This window comes from Urocitellus parryii, chromosome 4, assembly GCF_045843805.1.
Source record: "Urocitellus parryii isolate mUroPar1 chromosome 4, mUroPar1.hap1, whole genome shotgun sequence".
In the NCBI taxonomy this organism is placed as follows: domain Eukaryota; kingdom Metazoa; phylum Chordata; class Mammalia; order Rodentia; family Sciuridae; genus Urocitellus; species Urocitellus parryii.
Genome location: NC_135534.1, coordinates 201,790,571 through 201,817,902, shown reverse-complemented (window position 1 = coordinate 201,817,902; position 27,332 = coordinate 201,790,571). Strand labels below are relative to the sequence as shown.

The 27,332-nt window shown below is 41.3% G+C and overlaps 1 protein-coding gene across 5 annotated transcripts; it reads right to left on the bottom strand.

Moving 5' to 3' along the window:
• Positions 1 to 1,545: 1,545 nt before the first annotated feature.
• Rabepk (Rab9 effector protein with kelch motifs) lies at positions 1,546 to 27,327 on the bottom strand. 5 transcript variants are annotated; one of them, XM_077797099.1, is made up of 10 exons: positions 27,006 to 27,327; positions 24,001 to 24,039; positions 23,776 to 23,865; positions 19,436 to 19,494; positions 16,637 to 16,794; positions 12,531 to 12,683; positions 8,422 to 8,583; positions 5,210 to 5,359; positions 2,134 to 2,283; positions 1,554 to 1,905 (listed from the first exon to the last, which is right to left on the bottom strand). In XM_077797099.1, exons 4-10 carry the CDS (start codon positions 19,486 to 19,488, stop codon positions 1,616 to 1,618), a joined length of 1,116 nt encoding a protein of 371 aa, XP_077653225.1. In that variant the 5' UTR covers positions 19,489 to 19,494; positions 23,776 to 23,865; positions 24,001 to 24,039; positions 27,006 to 27,327; the 3' UTR covers positions 1,554 to 1,615. The 5 variants fall into 5 exon arrangements, with proteins under 5 accessions (XP_077653226.1, XP_077653222.1, XP_077653225.1 ...); XM_077797098.1 differs by lacking the exon at positions 23,776 to 23,865 and adding an exon at positions 21,145 to 21,364; XM_077797097.1 differs by lacking the exon at positions 23,776 to 23,865 and having other exon boundaries at positions 1,555 to 1,905.
• Positions 27,328 to 27,332: the final 5 nt, after the last annotated feature.

Sequence of the window (27,332 nt, the reverse complement as noted above, 5' to 3'; positions counted from 1 at the left end):
TTTTCATCCTTCTGAACTCTATAGTGAGCTATATCCCAGCCCTTTATATTTAGACATGGTCTTCCTAAATTGCCCACCTAGTTCCAAAGTTTGCAATCTTCCTGCGTCAGCCCTAGTTGCTGGGATTACAAGGGCAGGCCACTGTGCCTGGATGGATTCTCTTTTAAGAATTGATGGAATTTTCGTTAGATTTTTTTTCAACTTAAAAAGACTTAATTGCACACACAAAAATGGGGCCTGATCACTGATATTAACTTTTTATACACTTAGATTTTCATTTAAAATTTTTTGTGATACTGGGGATCAAATCCAAGGCTTTGCACTTGCCAAGCACACACTGCCACTTAGCTGGATTCATTTTATAATTTTTTATTTTTATTTTTTTAGAGAGGAGAGAGAATTTTTTAAATATTTCTTTTTTAGTTATCAGTGGACACAACATCTTTCTCTGTGGTGCTGAGGATCAAACCCGGGCCGCATGCATGCCAGGCAAGCGCGCTACGGCTTGAGCCACATCCCCAGCCCCCATTTTATAATTTTAAAAAGGTAGAAAAGCTGGACTTTAAGCTCCAGCTACAGTAGAATCCTCCCTGAAATTTCTCAGTGGTAGTAGGGTAGCATCTAGATGGTGGCCTTAATAAACTATCCCACAAAGGTATTGGCTGTGACAGTAATATCTTGGGACTATTTGGATTGGCATTTTGAGCATAATAATATGTAGGTAGGTGACTAGTAAAACTCAATAAAGGTCTTTATTGTCTGGTGCTAACATGAAATCCTATACTGCCCAAGGATAAAGTATTTTGTGATGGGCAACCAGCTGAAAGATTAATTTGTTAAGGATGGTAGACTGGGGATCCAACACCAAATTTTTCTGAATACTAAAGCTTAGACTTATGCACTTCCTCAGAAGCATTTGGGTAGGCCTGTAGTGTAATAAGGTCTGTAGGCCAAGCCCCAGCAAATGTTAAAAGTGACCTGTTGGGCTGGGGTTGTGGCTCAGGGTTAGAGCACTCTTCTAGTACTTGCAAGAAGCCCTGAGTTCTATCCTCAGCACCACATATAAACAAAATAAAGGTACTGTGTCCACCTACAACTAAAAAAAAATATATATATATATATATATATTTAAAACAAAAAATAGTGAACTGTCCCCACAGGCTATTACTACTATCAAATAGTCTGCACCTCTTTGAGGATCAACTAATGAATATTAACAAGAACTTTCAACTGGCAAATGTCTACTATCTATGACTTGTCTTTACTTAGGGTCCTCCCCCAGGACTGGGGATTAAACCCTGAGTGCTCTACCACTAAACTACTACATACATCCTCAGCCCTTTATTTTGAGACAGGGTCTCACTGAGTTGCCCAGGCTGGCCTCAAACTTTTGAACCTCCTAGGAGTTCAAAATTGCAGGGATTACAGACATTTGCCACCATGGCCCACTTTTACCTAGGTTTGGTTGCTGGTAAAACCGTTTTTATAATAGAATTTTTTGCATTGGGCTGTCAAGTCATTACCTACCAAAGTAAGATGGATATATTTTGCAGAAAAAAATTGGAAGCAGAAAACAGTTAAGGTTTCTTTTAAGTAACAATAATTTTTTTTTTTTTTAGTCAATTACAGTCACAATACAATCATTATAGATTTCCCCTTCTGTATTCATCCCACCAAACACAAAACATAGCATTATGTCACTCTGGCTTTCCTCAGATGTGCTGCCACATGGTGCCATTCTGTCGGTGGAATCCCCTTTCTCAGTTTCACAGTTTAGGGTAACAGAATTTGAGTCTTCTTTCTCAGAAGTAGATGTCACTGGCCATGGAATGATACACATGGAATGATCCAAACGTCCAGGGGGCAGCAAAGTATCAAATTTAAGGAGAGACCATAGCTGTTTTTCTGGCAGGGGTAAAGAACAAAGGTGCATGTTATGAAATTTCAAGAGATGTTCTGTGATTTACAGCATCAGCTGAGTGAGGGAAAACAAACCCCAAAGACAGTGTTACTGCTTTAATGATGTCATTTCCTGTAAGTTCAATTTTCATTCCTTTTGATTTAGACATGGAGGAACCAAACTGAAAAACCAAGGCATTATGTCACTTTGCAAAACACGTTTGCACCACTCACCTATGTGATACTGGTACATTGTGTCCAGTGCTCCGGTAGGAGTCATTCCTCCAAAGACATATATATGTTTTCCCAAAGTCACAGCTGAGTGGGCAGCACAGCCTGCTGGGGCGACCCCTGTGGGACTGAGCTTCTGCCACTTCATGTCACCTGCAGAGAGAAAGAGTTAGCACTATACAGGCTAAAATGTGGTTTCAAAGTTATCTAATGCAGGTCATTCACTTGGAGCTCTAGAGAGGTGCCAGAGCAAGGTCTAGTGTGCATAAGAATTACTTGGAGGTGGGGCTTGAATGGGTAGTCCAGGGAGGGAGGGGAAACACTCAGTGATCTATAGTTTTTACAATTAACCTAGAGGATTCTGATGGAGCACTCTGAGAAATGTGATACAGCCTTATTTAGTGATTATCACCTTTGTTCACACCATTAACTGCCCAGAAGCAGGTAAGTTGTGTGTTTTAAATACCAAGTTATTCAGAAAGCAACTTTGTAAGCACTGGCTGGCTACTTTCAATATTTGGTTCACTTAATTCTCATAAAAGCTCTGTGAATTGCTATTATTTGTGCCTACCCTTCACCTCCCCTTTTTTTGTGTGTGTGGTGTTGGGGATTAAATCCAGGGCCTCTTGAACATGTGAGGCAAACACTTTACAAACTGAGCTATATCCCCACCCCAGCCTACCCCCTTCTTACAGATGAGCACAAGGGGATTATTAGAGAGGGAAAGAGGCTTGCTTGAGATCCCACAGCTTGTAAGTGGCAGAGCTAGACTGAGGTCCTGCTCCAAAATCTGAGTTCTCTACAACGTGCTGCCTTCCTTAGCATCTACTTCCAAAACTTTTTTTTTTTGGGGGGGGGTACTGGGGAGCCCAAGGGTGCTCTACCTCTGTGCTACATCCCCAGTCCTTTTTATTTTATTTATTTTGAGACAGGTCTCACTAAATTGCTTAGGGCCTTGCTAAATTGCTGAGGCTGGCTTTGAACTTGTGATCCTCCTGCTTCAGCCTCCCAAGCCGCTGGGATTACAGGTGTGCCCCACCTTTCCCAGCTAATTAGAATCTTTTTTTTTTTTTAATATTTATTTTCTAGTTCTCGGCGGACACAACATCTTTGTTGGTATGTGGTGCTGAGGATCGAACCCGGGTCGCACGCATGCCAGGCGAGCGCGCTACCGCTTGAGCCACATCCCCAGCCCTAATTAGAATCTTTTAAACAAGAATTTAAGAAGCATTTACGTGAGGCAGGATATTATTAGATTTTAGGTTTAGAGAACTATTTGGGTAGGCAGGAAAAACAGACAGGAAGTAGTCCAGTCCTTCAGCACAAGAGAAAAGGACTTCCTTTTGAAAAATAAGCATAAAACCCCATGGGACCACCTGCAAGGAATGCTTCTTGTAAAGAATGAAGATCATGGGCTGGGGATGTGGCTCAAGCGGTAGCGCGCTCGCCTGGCATGCGTGCGGCCCGGGTTCGATCCTCAGCACCACATACCAACAAAGATGTTGTGTCCGCCGAAAACTAAAAAATAAATATTAAAAAAATTCTCTCTCTTTAAAAAAAAAAAAAAAAAAGAATGAAGATCATGTTCTGGGACTGTGGCTCAGTGGTAGAGTGCTTGCCTAGCACTCATGGGGCACTGGGTTCAATTTGATCTCCAGCACCACTAAAAAAAAATATTTTACATAAACAAAGGTTAAAAAAAAAAAGAATGAATATCTGTTTCCACCTGTCAGTGTGAAGGGGGCCAAGTATTTGCGGTCACAATGCTAGCCAATGTTAGAATCTCAGTCAGCATCCCCAGGCTTCAAAGAACCCAGTGCTTGGTAAGGAAGTCTGCACAGGAGTTCCCATACCTTTTGCCCATTGTTCCATTGTTCTTGAGTCTAGAGTAATGTACAACTGTTCATTTATTAATCTATCCACTCATAAACAGATGTGTATTTCATCACTTAGAATGTTCCAGACACTGTACTAAGTGCTAGAAATACACCAGCAAACAAGAGATGAGTCCCTGCCCAAAAGGAGCTAGAACCCAAAGGAATAATCCAGAAGGAGACCAGGCTCTCCAGGGCCTGTCAGTGCACGTTAGCTACTTAGAGACAATTCTCATGTTCTAACTTTCCTCTTCCTGTGTTTTCAAATGTTTAGCCTGAGAAACATGTACTTCTGGTCTTTTACCTTCAGAAACATCCTAAATGTTTTCCTGGTCTGGTGTGGCTAATGCCTGAAAGAAATCCAGTTGTAGAGCACAAAGCATAATGAACAGGGCACAATGGTGCATGCTTGTAATCCCAAGAACTGGGGAGTCTGAGGCAGGAGGATCGAAAGTTTGAGACCAGCCTCAGCAATTTAGAAAGGCCCTGTCTCAAAAATAAAAAATATAAGAGGTTGGGGAGCTCAGTGATTAAGCACCCCTGGTTCAATCCCCATTACCAAAAAACGAAACAGAAAAGCACATCTAATAAAGAAAACACACACACACACACACACACACATTTTTTTTTTTTTTTTTGTGGTACAGGGATTGGGCCCAGGGACTTGCGCATGCTAGGCAAGTACTCTACCACTGAGCTGGATCGCCACCCCTTTTTAATTTGAGACAGGGCCTCACTAATTTGCCCAGGGCTGTCCTTGATCTTACAAGTATCCTTCTACCTCAGCCTCTGGAAAAGCTGGGATTATAGGAGTCTACCACTGTACCCAGCTTCTTTTAGGAAAAAACATGTTAAGCAGCCAGATGTGAGGAAGCATGTCTATAAACCCAGCTACTTGGGAGGCTGAGACAGGAGGATCACAAGTTCTAGGTCAGCCAGGGCAACTAACTTACCAAGCCCTGTCTTTTTTTTTTTTTTTTGATGTTATTTATTTTTTAGACTCAACACAATGCCTTTATTTTTTGTGCTGAGGATTGAACCCGGGTCTTACTTGTACTAGGCGAGTGCTCTACCACTGAGCCACAATCCCAGCCCTAAGACCCTGTCTTAAGATAAAAAAGGTCTGAGATGTAGTTTAATGTGCCCCGCTATGGGGTTCAATCCCAGTACCACAGACAAGCCTCCACACACTCTACCCTACTTACTTGTATCAATGCAATGGAAATCATCAAAGAATTTGTCCCCTGCCAAGCCTCCATGGATGAAAAGCTTTGTCCCTGCTGCTACCATCATATGACCATGCCGGGGAGATGGAGGACTTCCAAATGTCTCTGGCTGTGACCAGGTCAGAGTATCTAGAAAATAAATTCATTGACATCAAGTGGCAAAGCTATGAAGCAAGAACGAGAGCAACACATCCAAGCTTCTTTGTCACCTCCCAGCAAGCAGAGATGCTCTAAACAGGAAGCATCCTTCTTAGAGACAAATCCATTCAGATCTCCCTCACATTACAGTCTGCATAGCCTCTGCTTGGATGCTCCCAGGCTGGAGAGCACACTATCTAACATGCTTGCCCCTTCTCTGGGGCATTAGGAGGCCATTTCTTATTTTAAATATATGTATGTATGTATATATATAAACACACACTTTTGTTTTTCAGGTGGAGATGAGCACAATACCCTTATTTTATTTTTATATGATGCTGAGGATCAAACCCAGTGCCTCATGTAAGCTAGGTGAATGCTCTACCACTGAGCCACAACCCCAGCCCCTATTTCTTCTTTTTAATTGAAATGATCTCCTCTTAATCTTCAACCTAGAACTTCCTGAAAGTTAAAATGAACAAATACACTTCTTCTGTGACAAGATTTTTTTTTTTTTTTTGGTACTGAGAATTGAATCTAGGGGTGCTTTTACCAATGAGCTACATTCTCTCTTGCCCCCCCTTTTTTGGGGGTACCATGGGTTGAACCCAGGGGCATTCAATGCTGAGCCACATCCCCAGCACTTTATATAATTTTTTTTATTTTGAGACAAGGTCTTGCGAAGTTGCTTGAATTGTGACCCTCCTGCCTCATCCTCCTGAACTGCTGGGATTACATGTGTGTGCCATGCACCTGGCTATTCCCAGCACTATTTATTTATTTATTAAAATATTTTGTTTATTTAGTTGTAGTTGGACCCAATATCTTTATTTTATTTTTATATGGTGATGAGAATCGAACCTAGGGCCTTGCATGTGCTAGACAAGTACTCTACTGCTGAGCCACAACCCCAGACCCCTTTTTATTTTTTGAGACAGGGTCTCACTAAGTTGCTCAGGGTCTTGGTAAATTGCTGAGGCTGGCCTGGAACTTGTGATCCTCCTGCCTCAGCCTTCTGAGAAACTGGGATTATAAGCTTGTGCCACAACACCTGGGAAGGATTTAGTTTCTATAGGTGTACAAAATGGGGAGAGAAACAATACCTACTTCTTTTTTTTTTTTTTTTTTTTTTTAAAGAGAGAGTGTGAGAGAGAGAGAGAGAGAGAGAGAATTTTTTTTTAATTTATTTTTTAGTTCTCGGCTGACACAACATCTTTGTTGGTATGTGGTGCTGAGGATCGAACCCGGGTCGCACGCATGCCAGGCGAGTGCGCTACCGCTTGAGCCACATCCCCAGCCCGACAATACCTACTTCTTAGAGTTGAGGTATGAATTAAATGAGATAGTATACATAGTGCATCTCTTCTATATGTTTGTATAAATTAATATATACATACAAAGATTAATATATACAAATGTTCACTATTCCAATGTCAGCAAAAAGCTAATCAATAAGAAAATCAATGAATAAGATACACACAGAAGGATATGCTTTGCATGGAAATTGGTACTGACTTAGCAAGCTATTCATAAAGTTTAATTAAATGAAGAAATAATAATAATATAGTTAATATTTATTAGGTACTTTTTATGTCTCAGGCACTTTATCCTATTATCTCATTTAATCTCTTTTTTAAAAAAAATAATCTTTACAACCTCTTACTGGGCTTGGTGATGCATGACTTGGGAGACTGAGGCAGGAGGATTGCAAGTTTGAGGCCAGCCTCAGTAATTTAGCAAGACCTTCAACAATTTAGTAAGACTGTCTCAAAATAAAAAAAAAAACTAAAAAGGTCAGGAGCAGTGGCACATTCCTGTAATCCCAGTGGTTGGGGAGGCTGAGGAGAGGGATTGCAAGTTCAAAGCCAGACTCAGTAATTTAGCAAGGGCCTGAGCAACTTAGCGAGACCCTGTCTCTAAAGAAAATACAAAAAAAGGGCTGGGGATGTGGCTCCATGGTTTAGTGACCCTGGGTTTAATCCACAGAATCAAAAAAAAAAAAAAAAACAAAAAAGAAAAACAAAACTTTTTTTTGGGTGTGTGTGGTAAGCACTACTATTTTCTCTATTTAACAAGTAAGCAAACTAAGGCTATCAGAGATTAAGTCACTAGCCTAAAGTAACAAAGAAACCATGTATCAGATCTGGTCTTGATCCCAGTTGTATGGTTTAGAAGTGTATACTTTCAATTACTAAAAACCTACTCCTACTCTAAAAGAAAAGGTGTTCTTCTGGGTGTGGAGGAGCATGCTTGTAATCCCAGTGATTTAGAAGGCTGAGGCAGGAGGATCTCAAGTTCAAGGCCAACCTCAGCACTTTAGGGAGGCCCTAAGCAACTTAGAGAGACTCTGTCTCAAAATAAAAAATAAATAGAACTGGAGTGTAGCTCAGTGGTAAAGTGCCCTGCCTTCAATTCCCAGTGCCAGAAAATAGATAGATAGATAAATGAATATAAGCTGCAGAAAAGTGTATATAATCTGATTTCATGTATGTGTTTTTAAAGTTTTATATGATTTCAAAATTCACAGAATATTTATATATGCACCTATACACAAACCTGTATGATTTATAAATGCATAGGTAAGTCTGAAAGGAGAGATAAGAAATTGCTAATATCATTTACTTATCTAAAGAGTGGTAAGGAAAGGCTGAAGAAGGAACATTTACTTTTCTACTTTATGAAGTTTACTGTTTAATTTTTAAAAATTGATCATGGATATCTTTTCAAAGCAAATGTTGCTACAAGAAAAAAATACATATCAGCAAAAAAGTCTAGAAGTGAAATATTTGGCCACAATTTCACTTTCCAATCTTTTCTTCCTATACATTAGGTAAACTATCAGCCAACATAGCCCTGAGCAGGTTAAGTGATATCCCTGTCATCTTTTTTTATTGTTTAATTAATTAATTTATTTTTTAGTTTTCAGCAGACACAACATTCTTTGTTTGTATGTGGTGCTGAGGATAGAACCCAGGCGGCACACATGCCAGGCGAGTGTGCTACCGCTTGAGCCACATCCCCAGCCCCTAAGTGATATTCCTGATAGTCCATACTTGCGTCAAACACATGCAGCTTCACATCCTGCACAGGCTGGGCACCTCTCTCTCCACCCCCAAAGACATAGAGCTGGTTTCCAATAGCTGCTGATGATGTGTGGAATGTTCTTGGAGATGGTGGGGGGCCGGTCACTTCTGGCGTCCTCCAAATCCTGGTTTCTGGTCCGGAGAGAAGGCAGGGTTCTAAAACATCCAGGCCAAGGGGACCTCTGACCCTTACTCCTTTTTTTGGTGTGTGTGTGGGGGGGTGCTAGTGACTGAACCCAGGGTCTTGTGCATGCTAGGCATGCACTCTGACACTGATCTACAGCCTGAGTTCTTGACCTCCAATCTTGGTAGGGCTAGGCAGGCACTTTATTACCCTGATCCTTGAGAAGGACAGCTGAGTTTTAGGTAAGAAGCTCAAATTTAGCTGAGCACCATGGTGCACAACTGTAATCCCAGCAGCTTGGGAGGCTGAGGCAGGAGGATCTTGAGTTCAAAGCCAGTCTCTGCAACAGTGAGGTGCTAAGCAACTCATTGATTCCCTGTTTCTAAATGACATACAAAATAGGGCTGGGGATGTGGCTCAGTGGCTAAGTGCTCCTGATTTCAATCCCTGGTACCCCATCCCCATGGGGAAAAAAAAAAAAGAATGAAGTTAGCCACACACAGTGACATGCACCAATATTCCCAGCTACCTGGAAGGTTAAGGCAGGAAGACCATAAGTTCGAAATCAACCTCAAGAATTTCATGAGACTCTGTCTCAAAATAAAGAATAAAAAGTACTGGGGATGTAGCTTAGTTATACAGTGCCCCTAGTTCAATATCCAATACCAAAAGAAAACAAACAAAAAACCCTCAATATCCTCTTTATATTATGCACTTTGTTGACTACCCTGCCCTGTGTTCATTCAGAGGAGCTCAAAATTTGCTAAAATTCATTCCAACTAGATGCCAGAGTCCAAATATGCCAAATTTCCCAGAAAATGTAGCCATTAAATAAAAGCAGACAATATTATTATAGTTTCAGTACCAATAATAAGAATCCCTACAAAATAATAAAGCAGTGCAGTGGTACACACCTGAAATCTCAGAGACTTAGGAGGCTGAAGCAGGAGGATGGCAGATTTGAGGTCAGCCAGGCCAACTTAATGAGACCCTATCTCAAAATTTAAAAAAGCAAAACAATAACAAAAAATTTAAAAATGGCTGAGGATGTAGACCGTGGTAATGTATCCCTAGGTGGCATGCGCATGCACAAACAAACGAAGTACTAAATAAATGTTAGATTTCCCCTTTTACAGAGAAGGGAATTTAAGCAGAGATACATTAAGTCACTTTTATTTACAATGACCAGGCTAGTAAATGGCCGAGTTGGGATTTAAACTCTGTTTCAATAACACTAGAATCGGGCTGAGGATGTGGCTCAAGCGGTAGCGCGCTTGCCGCCCGGGTTCGATCCTCAGCACCACATACCAACAAAGATGTCGTGTCCACCGAGAACTAAAAAATAAATATTAAAAAAAAATTCTCTCTCTCTCTCTCTCTCCTCTCTCACTCTCTCTTTAAAAAAATAAAAATAAAAAAAATAACACTAGAATCTATGATTATTCTCCTCTTCTGACTTGAGAATAAAAGCTTGCCACCTCGTAGATATATAGAAGCTGCTTTCTTTTTAGAATAAAACATGAATTCTATAGAAATAGATGTATTAACTGAACAGCTTCTGTGTGTAAGATCATTGCCCTGAATATTCTGCCACTCCCAATATCCTCACTCACCCCTTGGAGATGGGTAAAAAGTATTTCCATTTTGGAACGAGGAAACTGAAGCTCAGAAACTTAAAATTCTGTCTCCCAGATCACAGCACATCTGAGAAGCAGAGAAGGAGCCTGAACTCATCTCTGTCCTATACTTGCTCCACCACAACATCTCAAGGATTAGTTCTGCTCCTTTTTTTTTTTTTTTTTTGGTAACTTTTCATTTTTTATTTATTTATTTTTATTTTTGGTACCAGGGATTGAACTCAGGGGCATTCAACCATTCCCGGCTCTATTTTGTATTTTCTTAAATTTAGAGACAGGGTCTCACTGAATTGCTTAGCACCTCACATTTGTTGAGGCTGGCTTTGAACTTGTGATTCTCCTATCTCAGCCTCATGTGGCTCGGTGGTTAAATGCCCCTGAGTTCAATTCCTGGTACCCTGGGATTACAGGCATGTGCCACTGTACCCAGCTTATTTTTTATTTTCAGACAGACTTAATGAGACCCTATCTCAAAATTTCACTAAGTTGCTGAGGCTGGCTTTGAACTTGCAATCCTCCTTCCTCAGTCTACTGGGCCACTAGGATTACAGGCATGTGCCACTGCATCCAGCCTAAGGATTATTTCTTGCCTGGAAAATTCTATGCCTTTTGTAAAAGGCCTGCATCCAATATGCAAAATGCTGCACAAAGCATCTGCAATATGTGTGGAACTCAAACACGAACTTGGAGACTGAACAAATCCCAACCCACATTCAAAGCAAAATCTAATCGTCTTGGTAGCTACAGATGTTGGACAGCTTTTGGGACTTGGAGTTAGAAGGTGCAGAAGTCAAACATCAACACAACCACAAAGGAGTCTTAAGCCATTTGAAGGGCTTGCTCTGGTAATAAAAGCAACTAATGACTCACATTTTCCATATTTCTTGGGCACTGTGTCAATTATACTTTCCAGGATAAAAAGGGATACAGTGAGAAAATCAATTCCTTTGTAGAAGCTTTCCAAAGTTTCACTGTGTTTTGCATTTGTATTTTTGCTACCATGGATTGAGTCCAAGGACACTTAACCACTGAGCCACACCCAGTCTTTTTAAACATTTTTTATGTTGCGCCTCACTAATTTGTTGAGGCTGGCTTCAAACTTGAGACTCTCCTGCCTCAGCCTCCCAAGTCTCTGGGATTATAGATGTGTGCGACCATGCCTGGCTCACTGTATTTTATTTAAAGAATGCTGTCACTGAGAATCAAAATGGTAGGTCCAGAACTGATTTCCATTTTCCAAAGCATACCTACATTAACCACAACAACTAACAAATATTGAGAGTTAAGTCTTTGCCAGATATCAAATTAATTTGAACCCTTGTCAAATTAACAAGGGATGAAACATTACTATCCTAATGTGACAGAAAAGAAATCTGAGGTAGAAAGAAGTTAAATCACTAGCTCAAGGTCATGGTTAGTGCCCAGCAGAGCATATCCTGATTAGTGTTTTTGTTGTTTGTTTGTATGTTTGGTGCTAGGGATTAAACCAGAGACTGTCTCATGCTAGGCAAGTGTTCTACCACTGGGATACATACCAAACCCTTTTTATTTTATTTTGAGACAGGGTTTTTCTAAATTGCCGAGGCTGGACTCAAATTTGCAATCTTCCTGCCTTAGCTTCCTAAGTAGCTGAGATTGGTCATGTGCCACCACATCCAGCGTGTCAATAATATTCATAGAGAAAAAAGCAAAATTTTAAAAATGACAAAAAGACAAGTCCACCTCCCACAAGTAGTTTAGCAACCTCCTCCTGGGAGTGATGCTCTCAAATTGCTTTTCCTTTGATACAACTACCAGTGAGACTGGAAAGGGACCAGCCAGTTTTGGCTTAAAGAAACACTAACAAGACCTGAGGCAGAGTATCTTACCTTTGGTATTGACTGGCATTTTAGAGCAGTCCTGTGCCTCACAGGACATAAAGCAGCATCCCTGAGCTCTAACCACCTAGTCCATAGCTACCCTGACCCTAGCTGTGAAAAACAAAAATGTTTCCAGATATTGCCTGATCTCACTTGTGGGACATAAAAGTCCTCACTAGAGAACCACTGATCTAGGTAACCTGGGTTCTAGCCTGGCTCAGTTACTGACTCCCTGGTAACTTTAGGAAAGTCACATCCCTCTCCTTGGATCTGAGCTGCCCACTGGCATAGGTGTTCTCTGAAGTCCCTTCCAGCTTGGATATTTAAGGAGTTGATAAATTCATGTTTTTTATGAAGTCAGAAAAGTTAAATGAATTAATTAGTTCAATCCAAACATACTGGAATTATAATTGAAATTATGTGTGCAAGATGAAAATAAACCAACCTTTGGCTACTTACCAAGATTCAGGACTTGGAGACAATTTCGATTTCCTGACTGGTCGGCCCCTCCAAATACCCAGATGCTGCCAGGTGTGCAGGAAGGAATGAAGCTGGCATGTTCGTACCGCGGCAAGAGGCCCCCATAGGTGGCTAAGTCCCACTGGTGTGTCCCTAGAAAACATTTCACTCAGTTCCTCAATTGGGGCTGTCAAATGCTTATGTTGGTTGGCAAATTTGGGGAGGGTAGTTAACAAAAAAAAAAGGCCAATAGCACAAATGAACGACTATTAAGTCACTTAAGGGAATGGGGTCAACCTATGAGACAATTGATAATAGACACTTTGGGGGCTATCTGCCTGTCCATAAGCCCTAGTCTATGGAAACTATCCTCATTCTCCCTTCTAACCACATGGGTAGAGCCCAGACAAAATTTCTGTATCACTTTGACTTTCTAGTCTCAGTTGACTGAGTAAGAGGTAGCCAGTTAATCTAAATGGGCCAAGCAGGGAGGGAAAGAGAGAGAGAAGGGAAACTGCATGGTAAAGGAAGGAGACTCTTATTGTTATAGAAAATTACATATAAGAGGAAGTGAGGGGAAAAGGGAAAAGAAAACAAGAGAGAGAAATGAATTACAGTAGATGGGGTAGAGAGAGAAGATGGGAGGGGAGGGGAGGGGAGGGGGAACAGTAGAGGATAGGAAGGGCAGCAGAATACAACAGACACTAGTATGGCAGTATGTAAAAAAGTGGATGTGTAACCAATGCGAATCTGCAATATGTATACAGGGTAAAAATGGAAGTTCATAATCTGCTTGAATCAAATGTATGAAATATGATATGTCAAGAGCTTTGTAATGTTTTGAACAACTAATAATTTTTTTTTAAGAGAGAGAGAGGGGAAAGAGAGAGAGAGAGAGAGAGAGAGAGAGAGAGAGAGAGAGAGAGAGAGAGAGAGAATTTTTAATATTTATTTTTCAGTTCTCGGCGAACACAACATTTTTGTTGGTATGTGGTGCTGAGGATCGAACCCGGGCCGCACGCATGCCAGGCGAGCGCGCTACCGCTGAGCCACATCTCCAGCTCAATGCCATTATTTTTTAAATTTATTTTTATATGGTGCTAAGGATTGAACCCAGTGCCTCATACATGTTAGGCAAGTACTTTACCATTGAGCTATAACCAGGGCCCTATTAGTTGTTTTAGTTAGAAAACCATTTCCTAGGATGTTTCAAGGCACCATCTTTTTGAATCATTATGGTGGCCAACAGAAGCAAATTATATCCACACTACATTGTACTCTGAGGTCCAGATGGTTTAGCCAGGAACACAAATCTAGTAACAGGTGGCAAGGTGTAACTTTGGGCTGGGTATGAACTCAGTGGTAGAATGCCTGCCTAGCCCTGAGTTTTATTCCCACCCCACAAACAGAACAAAACAAAAAAAGATATAACTAAAAAGTGAGTTCCCTGATGGCTGAAAATGATTTGCATTTTTTCCTCCAGTCCTGGGCATCAAACTCAGGGTCTTGGGCATGCTAGGCAAGCATTCTACTAGAAGAGATTCAATTTGCCTTGGATTTCCTAGTGCAAGGAGTAGAGATTCAAATGCCCAGAGTGGAGAAGCAAGGACTATGACAACTTGGAGAATGAATGTCCCATCAATAGGTGCAGCTCAGCACCAAATAATTGTTACCAAGTAGCCATGCAGGTCTAGAGATGTCAAACCATTTTAAATTATCACGAGAGAGACAATTGTAGTTCAGAGGTAGAGCATTTGACTACATGTACAAGGCCCTGATTCAATCCCCAGCACTGGGGGGGAAAACAAAAACAAAATAACAACAACAACAACAAAATGATTTGGCTTCTTAGGATAATGTGTGTGTGTGTGTGTGTGTGTGTGTATAGTAGGCCTTGCATGTTCTAGGCAAGCATTCTATCACAGGGCTATATCCCCAGCCCATCAACTTTTAAATGTAGACCCCTGCACACTTATTTTGTAAACAACATATGACTAAAACAAAACAAAACAAAACAAATTATATGGAATTAACAAAAAATGTATGTGGATCACCAGTTTTTAAATTCTTCCCTAAGTATAGCACATAGTAGTCACTGGTTCATTAGTTTGTTCACTCACTCCTTCCTTCCTTCATTCATTGATTCATTCATCCAAATACTTAAAAAGCACCTGCTCTGTGCTAAGTGCTCTGGTAGTGGCTGGGGATACAATGATAAATAAAATAACCATGTTCCCTTATTTCCAAGGAGCTTACACTCTGTGGGGAAGAGCCTTAGGAAACAATCCCATGTGCTATGAACCGTGAAGGGGAAGAGGTTGGGACAGTGCACAATACTGTGGACCACAGAAGAAGGTAGTGACTAAACTAATCCAAAAGTACCAGGGAAAGAATCCTGACAGAAATAATTAGTTCTTTCTTTTCTTTTCCTTTTTTTTTTTTTTTGTACCAGGGATTAAACCCAGGGGTGCTTAACTGCTGAGCCACATCCCCAGCCCTTTTCATGTTTTATTTTGAGACAGGATCTCACTAAGTTGCTTAGGGCCTTGCTAAATTGCTGAGGCTGGCTGGGAAGTCGTGATCCTCCTACTTTAGTCTCCTGAGTTGCTGGGATTACAGACATGAACCACCATGCCCAGCCAGAAATGATATTTAATTTGGGATTTGGGAAGAACTTTCCATGCAAGGGTATGCCATGGCTTGGAGGGGGAAGTTCAAAATATATTCAAGGAGGGCTGGGTTGTAGCTCAGTGGTAGAGTCTCGCCTAGCACATGTGAGGTACTGGGTTTGACCCTCAGCACCACATAAAAATAAATAAAAGATATTGTGTCCAACTACAACTAAAAAAAAAAAATTAAAAAAAATATTTTTTTTCAAGGAAATGAAGGCTATTCAGTATAGCAAATGTGGGTCGGTGAGAGCCAATAAATGAGGCTGGGAAAGGCTTAAAAAGGAGACTGATGGGGCTGAGGCTGTAGCTCAGTGGCAGAGCACTTGCCTAGCATGTGTGAGGTAATGGGTTTGATGCTTAGCCCACATAAAAATAAACAAATAAAATAAAGGCATTCTGGGCTGGGATTGTGGCTCAGCGGTAGAGCAATTGCCTAGCACGGGTGGGACCCGGGTTTGATCCTCAGCACCACATAAAAATAAAGGCATTGTGTTGTGTCCATCTACACCTAAAAAAATAAATATTAAAAAAAATACATATAAAATAAAGGCATTCTGTCCATCTACAACAATCAATCAATCAATCAATAAATGGAATTGGACTTGTATCTAAGACAACATTCTCTGGCTAGGTCTAGAAAATGCACTGTAACCAGGCTGGGGATACATCTCAGTTAAATAAAAAAAAAAAAAAAAAAAAAGAGGGCTGGGGCTGTAGCTTAGGTGGCAGAGCGCTTGCCTAGAATGCATGAGGCACAGGATTCAATCTTCAACACCACATTAAAAAAAATAATAAAGACAAATAAAATAAAGGCAGTCTGTCCATCTACAACTACAAAAATATTAAAAGAAAACTGGGCTGGGGTTGTGGCTTAGTGGTAGAGTGCTCGCCTAGCATGCACAAGGCACTTGGTTCCATCCTTAGCAGCACATAAATGTAAAATAAAGATATTGTGTCCATCTAAAAAACTAAAAAATAAAATTAAAAAAAAAAAGAAAATGCACTGTACAGTGGGTAAACTTGGAGACAGGGAGACCAGTAAGGAGGTGATTCCAACAGTCTAGTTGAGAGGTAACAGTGGTTTGGACTACAGTGGTAGTAGTGAGAATGGACCAACATGGATGAAGATCGGAGATATTTGTGACCCAAAGATTCTTTGAATAGGTGAATGGAAGGAGAGGTGGGAGTCACTGATGTCTCCTGGAGAAATATTTGATGAATCAGTGATTGGATGTCCTGGGCTCCATATGGGCCCATAGGAGGTCTGACCCCCTAAACAAGGAGGCACTGGTCAGGTGAATATGTGCCAATCTGCTGAAACCTGTCAATGATGTACTTTTTTCCTGCTATCTGGTTGGAGCTTGTATTCTGAAGAATGCTCTGCTCACACCTGGCAGCACAAAGCCAGCTGCATTCTGCAGCTATTGATCTTACCCAGATTCATGGTGTACACATCTGAGAAACTTCTGTTTGGATTTGCTCCTCCAACAATGACGACCTTCCCTCTCTTGGCATCACCAACTGGCGGTAAATATGAGCAACTGTGGCCAACTCGAGCACAGGGGCTGTCTCCAGGGGGAGTCAAGGTGTACCTGCCAAAGGGAGGATGTACTCAGGAGACCTAAGCACAGAACAAATGTAGTGGAGTGTTCTTTTCATTGCTCATGAAGCATTCACAGAAGGAAGGACCTGATACATACACAGACACTTTAACTGTATCCAGCAAAACAGCCCTTCCCTGATCAACAGGAGTATCTTTCTATGTTCACAGCTTTGGTTTTTCAATTTTGTCACTACTTCCACCTTATATAACCTAAGTGAGATGCCCTGGGTTGGTAATGACCCCATATGGTGGACAGGGAAATGACATCCAGAAATGTTCACTTTTTATGTCTTGACACAACAGCATAGTTAGTGGTTATAAACATGGTTTGTGAATTTGAACAGACCTGGTTCTAGTCTCAGCTCCAGTACTTTCTAGATGTACGACCTGGAAGTCACTTAACCCTTCCGAACTTCATTTTCTTCATTTGTAAAACAAGGAGAGCAACAGGTCTTACCTCAAAAGGTGGTTGTGAAGACTCAAAGCCAGTAGCAGTGTAGGAAGGGTCTTGTTAAAGGGTGCCTTCATGGGGATGCCTACAGACTCAGGTTCTTGCCACTAACCAGTGATGTCTCCCTGTCCAGAAAAGTTTTCTAGGATTTGTGGATTTTAAGAGCCTTTCCAGATTACTCATAAAGCTCAACCTGATGCAAGCCAAAGCTAAGACTTGGAAAATTGCATACAGGATTCAGTCATTCCATTCTCTAAAGTTATTCTGAATGCTAACTGAGAAAACACATTTTAAAGTTTCATGATTAAAAAAGAAAATTCCCCGGGCTGGGATTGTGGCTCAGTGGTAGAGCGCTTGCCTAGCATGTGTGAGGTACTGGATTTGATTCTCAGCACCACATATAAATAAACAAAATAAAAGTCCATTGACAACTAAAAAAAAAATATTAAAAAGAAAAGAAAATTCCTTAGCTGTTTTTTAGGCCATGTTTTATTGACATCTCTGATGTCTGGTATTCCCAACCCTCCCCTCCTCCTTTTATCTTTCCCCTAATCTTGCTTCACCATACCACTACCTTTTGAATCTCCATTCACTTTTCTGTTTCCTTCTATAATTTCTTTCCTGACAGCCTCCTCCTAACTCTCAGTATCCTTAGAATTCTCTTTTTCTCAGTTTATGTTTGCTTCAATTACCACCATCTCTAACATCATCCATGATTTCCAAATCTCTACTTCATATTCAGATCTCTTCTGACTTCCAGATCTGCATACCCCATTACCACCTGGATAGTTCCTAACAATGTGCCATACACACAACTCTGACAATGTGCTGACATCACAACCCTGGTTTCATTTCATCTGCACAGAAGCACTTTGAGGATCAGTACTATTATCATCATTTGAGTTTTACAACCGAGGAACTGAGGCTTAGAAAAGCCCAAAGATTAATAACTTACCTAAGAACACATACATATCTAGATAGATGGTTAATAATACAAGGCCTCAAAGCCCTTACAAACTAGTTGGGAAGTAACATTAAACAAGTTCACAAATATCTACTTCAGGACAGGACTAGCTATTTGTCTAACACAAGACAAATAATATGGGAATGTACCACAGGAGGTCTTGACCCTGTAAAGAGAGGTGGTGGTAGAGCGGTCAGAGGCAGCTTCCTGAAGAAGGACCATTTGAACTGAGATGTGAAGTAGGAGTAGAAATTAGCTGGGGAAAGAGAGATGAAAGTTGAAGGGAAAGAGAGGTCCAGGTGGAGGAACTAGCATGTACAGGACCTGAGTGGTACACTGAAGGCAATGCTAAACGAAGAGAGAGCAAAAAAATAGGTAAGGATATTTGAAGTTGGAAGGAAAGGCAGAAATAGATTATGCAGGGACCAGTGGGAGAGTACAAGGAGTCTGTCAATTTTTCTTTTCTAGTGCTAAGAATGGAACCCAGGATCTTGCACATGCTAGGTAAATACTCTACCACTGGGCTCCACCTCCAGCCCTCAAAAGGGTTTTAAGCTAGAGAATGCCATGATCAGATATGTGTTAGGTACCTCAACAGGATGGAAGCAGGGGAGCCATAGGAGGTTCTCCTTCAAGGTCCCGTGGAAACACTGCCACTTCTATGCAGCTTTCTTTGACTCTGCCTCAGCACTGATCACATGCTATCACCAAGACCTGCTTAGTCTAGAGCCCCTACTACACAGAGACTGTTGATCTTTGGACCTCCAGACCCTCCACAGCAGCTGCCTCTGTCAGAACAGTATTATTGAATGAAGGGTTGGTTGAACAAACATCTAAGAAACAGTGAAGCCAGTGAATTTGAATGCAAATTCAATTCCCTAAAAATTTTAAAAATGAGTCACAGCTCAGGGGGAGATACTACATTGGAGTTGAGGATGCCATACGGTTAGTGCCTTACTCTTCTTGGTAAAGGATTTTAATAAAATTAACATCTGCTCTGAGATAATTATTGCCCCCTCATCTTTCCTCTGGAGACCTTCTCAGACAGTTGGAGTCTAATTACCAGAAATTGCAGACAGTTTCATCTCTACTCTTTTTCACTGATGACCAAATACATTAGTAAACTATTTATAAACAAAACAAAAGCTTCTGTGTGTGTGTGTGTGTGTGTGCGCGTGCGTGCATGCACACGTGAGTGAATCCTCTTTTACAGACCATGTTGCTTTCCTGGGTTTGTCTCCAGGCTCCAAGACTGGCAGCTGCTTCATGGTGTCCTATGCATAAGAATAAAAGACACTTTTAGATATTTACGATTATCTTCTTCATAAAACACAGAACAAATCAGGTTACCCTCCCCTTTAAAACCTCTCCTGTTGAGGGGTTGGGGATATAGTTCAGTGGTTGAGTGCTTGCCTAGGATCCCCAGTACCACAAAACAAACAAACAAACAAACAAAACTTTCCTGTTGAATGTACCAATGTCTAAGGCCTGATTAATCTGAATAAGAATCACGAACCTTTTCATATAATATTTTTCTTTTTTTTTTTTTTTCAGTGCTAGGGGTTGAACCTTGACCTAGTGTATTGCTAGGTGAGTCCTCTACCTTTTTTTTTTTTTTAAATATTTATTTATTAGTTATTGGCGGACACAACATCTTTGTTTGTATGTGGTGCTGGAGGATCGAACCCGGGCCGCACGCATGCCAGGCGAGCGCGCTACCGCTTGAGCCACATCCCTAGCCCCGAGTCTTCTACCTTTGAGCTACACCACCCAACCTTAACGTAACTTTCTTAATATAACTATATGTTTTTTTTTTTTTTTTTTTTGGCTAAAGTTTTCTATGTGACCTGTGATTCTCATGGGGAAGGGGCATATGCCAAAATTTTAGAGTCTGTAAGATGTTTGTTTATCAAAAAATAAAACATCCTAAGAGTCTGAGAAATATCGAACTCTGGGATAAATCTTGGCCTCATCATGACAGAAGGTCAGGCCTTCTGGTGTCAACTGATTCTCTGCAAAGTGACTTCCACAATGTCTTGCAATACTGGGCTTTTTGTTGCTCCTATTATATGGCAGGTCGTTTTATGACTTGCAGCCCAAGCAGCTTCCCCTACTTGGAATGTCCTTTCCCTTCTTGTAAACTTGAAAACTCCTAGTCAGCCTCTAAAGCCCAGCTCAAATATTCCTTCAAGAAAAGCGCTCTCTCTCTCTTTTTTTTTTTTTTTTTGCTTTTCACTTCTACTCCCCCAAATTATTTCCTTCTACTTGAGGGCTGACATTTTTAATTAAGCTATCATTGCAGGGATTATTCTGGATCTAAGTATCTATTTAGGGCTGGGGATGTGGCTCAAGCGGTAGCGCACTCGTCTGGCATTCGTGCGGCCTGGGTTCGATCCTCAGCACCACATACAAATAAAGATGTTGTGTCCGCTGAAAACTAAAAAATAAATATTAAAATTCTCCCTCTCTCTCTCTCTCTTTAAAAAAAAATATCTATTTAAAGTCTCTAGATTCGATTCTAGATTAAATTCCTGGAGTGCTGGGTCAGTACAATTTGTTCTGAGAATTTACCAATGGACCTGGAATAGAGTAGAAGGGAGTGAAGGATGAGTGAATGAAGAAAAGAAATGGATTAATGAAGAGATAAAATGATAAAAACAAACCGAGGCTTAGGACGCGGACTATAGCCCCAGAGCCTAAAGCTCAGTGGGTGGGCTTTGCATGTGCAGGGACCTCTCCCAGCCGCCCTGCGGAGTCCCATCCTGTTGTGGGAACTCTAGGGTACAAGACACAGGGCGAGGAGAGAAATGCTGGTGGCCGGGTCGGAGACTGGTGTCCACTCCAAGGTAAAAGATAAGCCCCCTCTCCCCCCATGGCGCTCAGATCCCCAGGCCCAGAGATTCCCCGTTTCAGGACTACTTTACCTGCGGCAGCTTAGGCCAGTCCCTATCCGTGGCTCCGCCCCTGAAGGGGGCGGGACTCAGGCCATTGCCCCTCCCCACAGGCCCCGGAAGCGCATGGGGCCAACAGCTTCCAACAGCTTTCCGACTTGGGCTGTCAGCTGCCTGGGAAGGGCCGTAGAGGGAACGCTCCGGACCCCGAAGTCCTCCAGCAGGAACAGGTCGGACTTTCCCTGGAGTCCTCCTCCCCAGCGGAGAAAATAAGCCAGGGTTACTTGGAAACGACATACAAGCGAAATGCCCGGCGTTGGATGTCCACTTGGGCAGCTGGTCTGTCCTCAAGACCAGTTCAAGTTTGGTGCCTTAAATAGCTGACTCATTCTGTAATTGCCATTTGAATTATAGCATGCTCAGGGCAACATGCCCTGGCCTCTAGGACTTTACAGTCTAACTTGAAAATGGAGAAACAGGAATGATTGTAAAGAATGGAGGGAGGGGCTGGGACTGGGGCTCAGTGGCAGAGCACTTGCCTTGCACGTGTGATTGAACTATTATAGGTTCGATCCTCAGCACCACATAAAAAATAATAAACAAAATAAAGGTATTGTGTCCATCCACAACTAAAAAAAAAATGCAGTTAATAAAAAGCTCATCACTTCTCGAGAAGTGACTTATTCTGGGCCTCAGTGTTCTCCATCTTTAACATGGAGCCAATCATATTTCTGTGACAGTCATGGCGGGAAGTACAGGAGATAATGTAAAGTGCTCAGTACCCAGGTGCTGGCACAGAGCAGGTCCTCTGTGAAGGGATAAGGCTCTTTGTGGTTATACATGAACTACTGTGGGTAGGTATGAACATCTGCATTTTTAAATTATAATTTTAATTAATTTTTTACACTGGGCATTGAATCCAGGAAGTTATACTCCCAATCTTTAAAAAAATATTTTTAGTTGTTGATAGACCTTGATTTTATTTATATGTGGTGCTATTTTATTTATTTATAAATATTTATTTATTTTATTTATATGTGTGTCTCACACATGCAAGGCAAGTGCTCTAATCCTGAGCTACAACCCCAGGGCATCCCCAATCCTTTTTATTTTTTATTTTATTTTTTTAAATTTTATAACTTCATTTTATTTATTTACTTTTTATGTGGTGCTGAGGATCGAACCCAGTGCCTCACCCATGCTAGGCAAGTGCTTTACCACTGAGCTATAGTCCCAACCCGTTATATTTTATTTTAAAACATAGTCTTGCCAAGGTGTCCAGGCTAGCTTTGAACTTGCCTTTCTCCTGCCTCAGCTTCTCTAGTCACTGGAATTACAGTCACCCAGTATTAGCTTTTTATGTTTTAATTTAGGGCTGGGCTAACCAGTTAGACCTCACTAGTCACACTGAAACCACATGCAACTTTATCTTATTTCTGTCTTTTTTGCAGAGCTAGGGATCAAACTCAGGGCCTGTGCATGCTAGGCAAGCACTCTACCACTGAGCTACACCTTCAGCCCCTACATTATCTCTGATCCACATCCTAACTATAGGTTCTTTGTGACCTTCCTGAAAGGGTGGCTCACCTATGTCTGATTTAGAGAATCACACTCTGAGCAGAGAAAATGGCTAAGACTGGAAAAGTAGGAACTCCAGGACTATAGCACTATGGTAGCTTAGTGGAAAGAGGTCAGAATTACTTGTGTTCAAATCCAGGCTCTATCAAGAACCATCAGACTCTCACACTGGGCAAGTTCATTAGCCTTCTGGAACCCTAGTTTCCTCATCTATAATGATAGGGATAATAATGCCTACTGTGCAGAGACAGGGGTCAAGAGGACTCCATAATACAGGTGAAAAGCCATCTTGGTAAATGTTTTAGCTACTTGAAGCATAATCAAATTATGGACAAAATGGAATTTGAAGGCTGCAGCTCTCCTAACTGCTTCATGATACTATTTCTAACACCTATAGAGTTTTCGTGAATTCCTTGTTAATGGTGAAATCCCCACTCACTGTCAAAGAGGAGTTTATGGATACACAGTCATTCTGTTCCTCTTCAGGAAAGAAAACTGAGGCCAGATTTTCTCTACCTTATGTCCACACACATCTAGACAGTGATTTCTGCTCAGAGATGCAGAATACTCTTAAGTCTCGTGGGTCTTTTGACTAGGTCTACTTCAAGGCTCCATGCTGGATATGGCATGAAGTGTCATGTATTAACAAACAAACAAAAATCAGAAAAGGTCTGTGAGCAAAACAACAACTAGTCAGGTGAGGTGGCTCATGCCTATAATCCCATGACTCAGGAGGCCCTGGCAGGAGGATTTCAAGTTCAAAGCAAGCTTCAGCAATTTAGTGAGGCCCTGAGCAATTTAATGAGACCCTGTCTAAAAAAAAACAAAAAACAAACAAACAAACAAAAAAAACCAAAAAAAAAAAAAAAAAAAACAAGGCTTGTGGATAAAGCTCAGTGGTAAAGTGCCCTTGGGTTCAATCCCCAGTACCAAAATATAAACAACAACAACAAAATAACAACCACTTTTTACTGTGGAACCTATGGTTCTGGACTAGAAATCACATTTGAGAATTCTGGAAGGAACATTTGAAATTTATTTTTTAAATGGGAGTCATGTAGGCATGGGGGTGCACACATGTAATACCAGTGACTTGGGAGGTGGAGGCAGGAGGATTGCAAGTCCAAAGCCAGCTGCAGCCAATTAGTGAGGCCTTAAGCAACTCAGCAAGAAACCCTGTCTCAAAATAAAAAATGAAAAGGGATGGGGATGTAATTAGGTAGTTAAGTGCCCCTGGGTTCAATCCCCAATACCAAACAAAATAAAACACTAAAATGGGATTCAAGGCCTAAAGAAGTAAAAATCACTTACCCACGTAAATGACAGAACTAGGAGACCAGATCCTCTGCTCTGTGGAAGGAAGATAAAGAACACTTTCCATTCATTGAACTGTGTACTCTTTCAGACCCAAATCATTCAGTATGTCTTACCTTTCCTAAGAATATGCCCAACACCCTGAGGGATGCTTTCCTCCTCTCTGCTGTGGACACGAAGAGTAAGTTTCACTCTATGAGGTGGGTCTGCAATAGGGGCTTCTTGTGGCCAGTTTGGTAAAGCACTGCCACTTCTTTTCACCAGAGGGCACACCACTGATCCATTCACTGACTTATCAGCAATGAATGCAGGTGACACCTTCCTTTTAAGCACTTCACAGTTTATATAAAAGCTCATATTCATCTCACTTTTTGTCTTATTTTCCAATTTTAAGAAGGTATCTTGAGTATAATTTATTCCCAATTATTAAGGTTCAGGGATGAAATGTGAATCACCAGCTTTCCTAAGAAGATTGCAATAAAAAGACCAACTAACAATAGCATCTTTTCCCCATTTGCAATTTTTCCCAAAGAAAGTATACTATTTTATTTTTTGCAACTCTTAAGTAGTTAATTCTTCAGAAAGATCTTTCTTGTCCACCCAATACTTAGTGCTAACAATTATACAGGCTTTACTCTGTGATAGATGTTGTTTAAGTCACTTTCGTGTATTTACTCTGTTTTAAACTTCAGCACAAGCCTATGAGGTATTATTTTTATCTCACTATGATGTGGGCACTAATTTTATTGCTGACATATTGCAACTGAGAAAACTCTTCCATATGACTTCAGCTCTTCCATATGACTTCCCCCAGATATCTACATATCTCAAAAGGATAAATAACTTGCTCAAAATCACACAATAAGTTGGGCTGGGGATGTGGCTCAAGCGGTAGCGCGCTCGCCTGGCGTGTGTGTGGCCCGGGTTCGATCCTCAGCACCACATACAAAGATGTTGTGTCTGCCAAAAACTAAAAAATAAATATTAAAAATTCTCTCTCTCTAAAAAAAAAAAAAATCAATCACACAGTAAGTAGTAGAGCCTGGATTCGAACTCTAATCATTTAGTGCCACTGGGATTACAGGCATGTGCCACCACGCCAGTCTTCTCATTAAAATTTATTCCAATGAGACAGGTGCAGTGGCACATGGTTGTAATCCCAGTGACTCAGGAGGCTGAGACAGGAGGATCACAAGTTCAAAGCCAGGGTCAGCAATGTAGTGAGGATTTAAGTAACTTAGCAAGATCCTATCTAAAAAAAACAACAACAAAAAACACAAATACAAATAAAAATGGGCTGGGGATGTGGTTCAGTGGCTAAGTGCCCCTGGGTTCAATTCCCTGTAATAAGAAAAAAATATTTTTAAATTTTATCGAGGTTAGAGGTATAGTAGTTCAGTAGTAGACAGCTTGCCTAGCATGTAGGAGGTCCTGGGTTTGAGCTCTGCCACCACCACAGTGGGGAAAAGTTTATCCCATTGTTCCCAAAATATACTCTAGAGCAAGAGGATTCAGTCCAGGATCACTCTCTTCTTGTACTGGGGATTGAATTTAGGGGTGCTTTATCACTTAGCTACATTCCTAGTCCTTTTTATTTTGAGACAGAGTCTTATCAATTGTTGAGGTTGCTTTGAACTTGTGATTCTCCTTCTTTACTGGGATTACAGGCTTGTGCCATGATGACAGATAGTCCTGTCTCTTACAATTTTTTTTTTTAAAGAGAGAGAGAGAGAATTTTTTAATATTTATTTTTTAGTTTTCGGCGGACACAACATCTTTGTTTGTATGTGGTGCTGAGGATGGAACCCCAGCTGCACGCATGCCAGGCGAGCGTGCTACAGCTTGAGCCACATCCCCAGCCCCAGTCCCGTCTCTTAAACAACAAATATTGATGATGCACTTGCTACTATGGGTTATATAAGTCTTCTAATATCTCATTTGCAACCATTGCCCTCTTGTAGTCTCATACAGCAGCCAGAGTGATCCTTATTTAAAAAGTCAGATAATTTTACTCCTTAATTTCCTTTAACATCAAAAGTTAAAAAAAAAAATCAATGTACTCCATTTCTCTCTGATCTTTCCTACTCTTACCTTGCTCTAACAACACTAGTATTGCTTGTCCCCAAAGACTTTAGATTCGCTTCCATCTCTGCATCAGCTCTTCTATATGACTTCCCCAGGTATCTGCATAGCTAACTCCCCCATTTCTTTATTGTTTTTCTTTTTTTTCTGAATTCAGGGGCACTCAACCACTGAGCCACATTCCCAGCTTTATTTTGTATTTTATTTATAGACAGGGTCTCCTTGAGTTGCTTAGCGCCTAGCTGTTGATAAGGCTGGCTTTGAACTCCTGTCTCAGCCTCCCCAGCTGCTGGGATTATAGGCATGCGCCACCTGGCCCAGCTTCTTTGTTTCTTAAAAACGCTCATTACCCCATCTCTTTATCCTACTTTTTTTTTCCCCCTCTTCTATCACATATCACTTTTTAACGCAATAAGTAATCTATTATTATTTATATTCTGTCTTCGTCTTCTATAAACTTCAGGATGAGGATAAAGATTTTTGTTTTCCGTGTTCACTGAATAACTCAAGTCTCTACAACTGCAATGGTACATAGTTGGTGCTCCATAGAATAAACCAGCGTAAAGGGTACACTAAGTGCCAGGTACTGTTCTTGGCACTGGGGATACAAAAACAACAACAGAAAACCTTCCAGCCCTTGTAGAACTCCTACGGGAGTACGCTTAAGTCAGTAGCCTATTTTCCAATCCTGGCTCCACCGTTTCTTTCCTATGAGATTTTGGGCAAGTTTAACTTCCGGGCCTCGCAGTTTTACCAGTCCTTATGCGGATTAAGTGGGGGAAAAAATAGCATTTAGTGTAAGAAATGGTTTCCCTTCCTTCCTGTTCGGAGGACGGGAGTCTGACATCTGTGCCACAGGTCTAGGCGAAGTCTTCACAAGGCCTTGGAAGGTGCAAACGGGTTGCTATTGCCAAGCTTACCCGATTTTTAACTGAAGATGTTCTGGTGGGAGGGTGCTTAACAGGGTCGGCATGAGAAACGAGTGAATGCCTAGAGTCACCCACTTCGCCGTTTTGCCTCGGAAAGGTCTCGCCGGTTCCCCTAGGAAGAGTCACAAGGAAGGGAAGGGGAAGAAAAAGAATAGTTGGCCACACTTGAAAACTACAAATCTCGGCTCGCCCTGCGGTAGACAACTACGCGTCCCAGTCGGTGTCTCTGGCCGGATCTACCGGGTCCCTCAGGGCTTGTGACCGGGCTTCAGCCAGACTGGGCACAGGGTAGCCCGAAGCTGCGCGGAGAATCCGCCA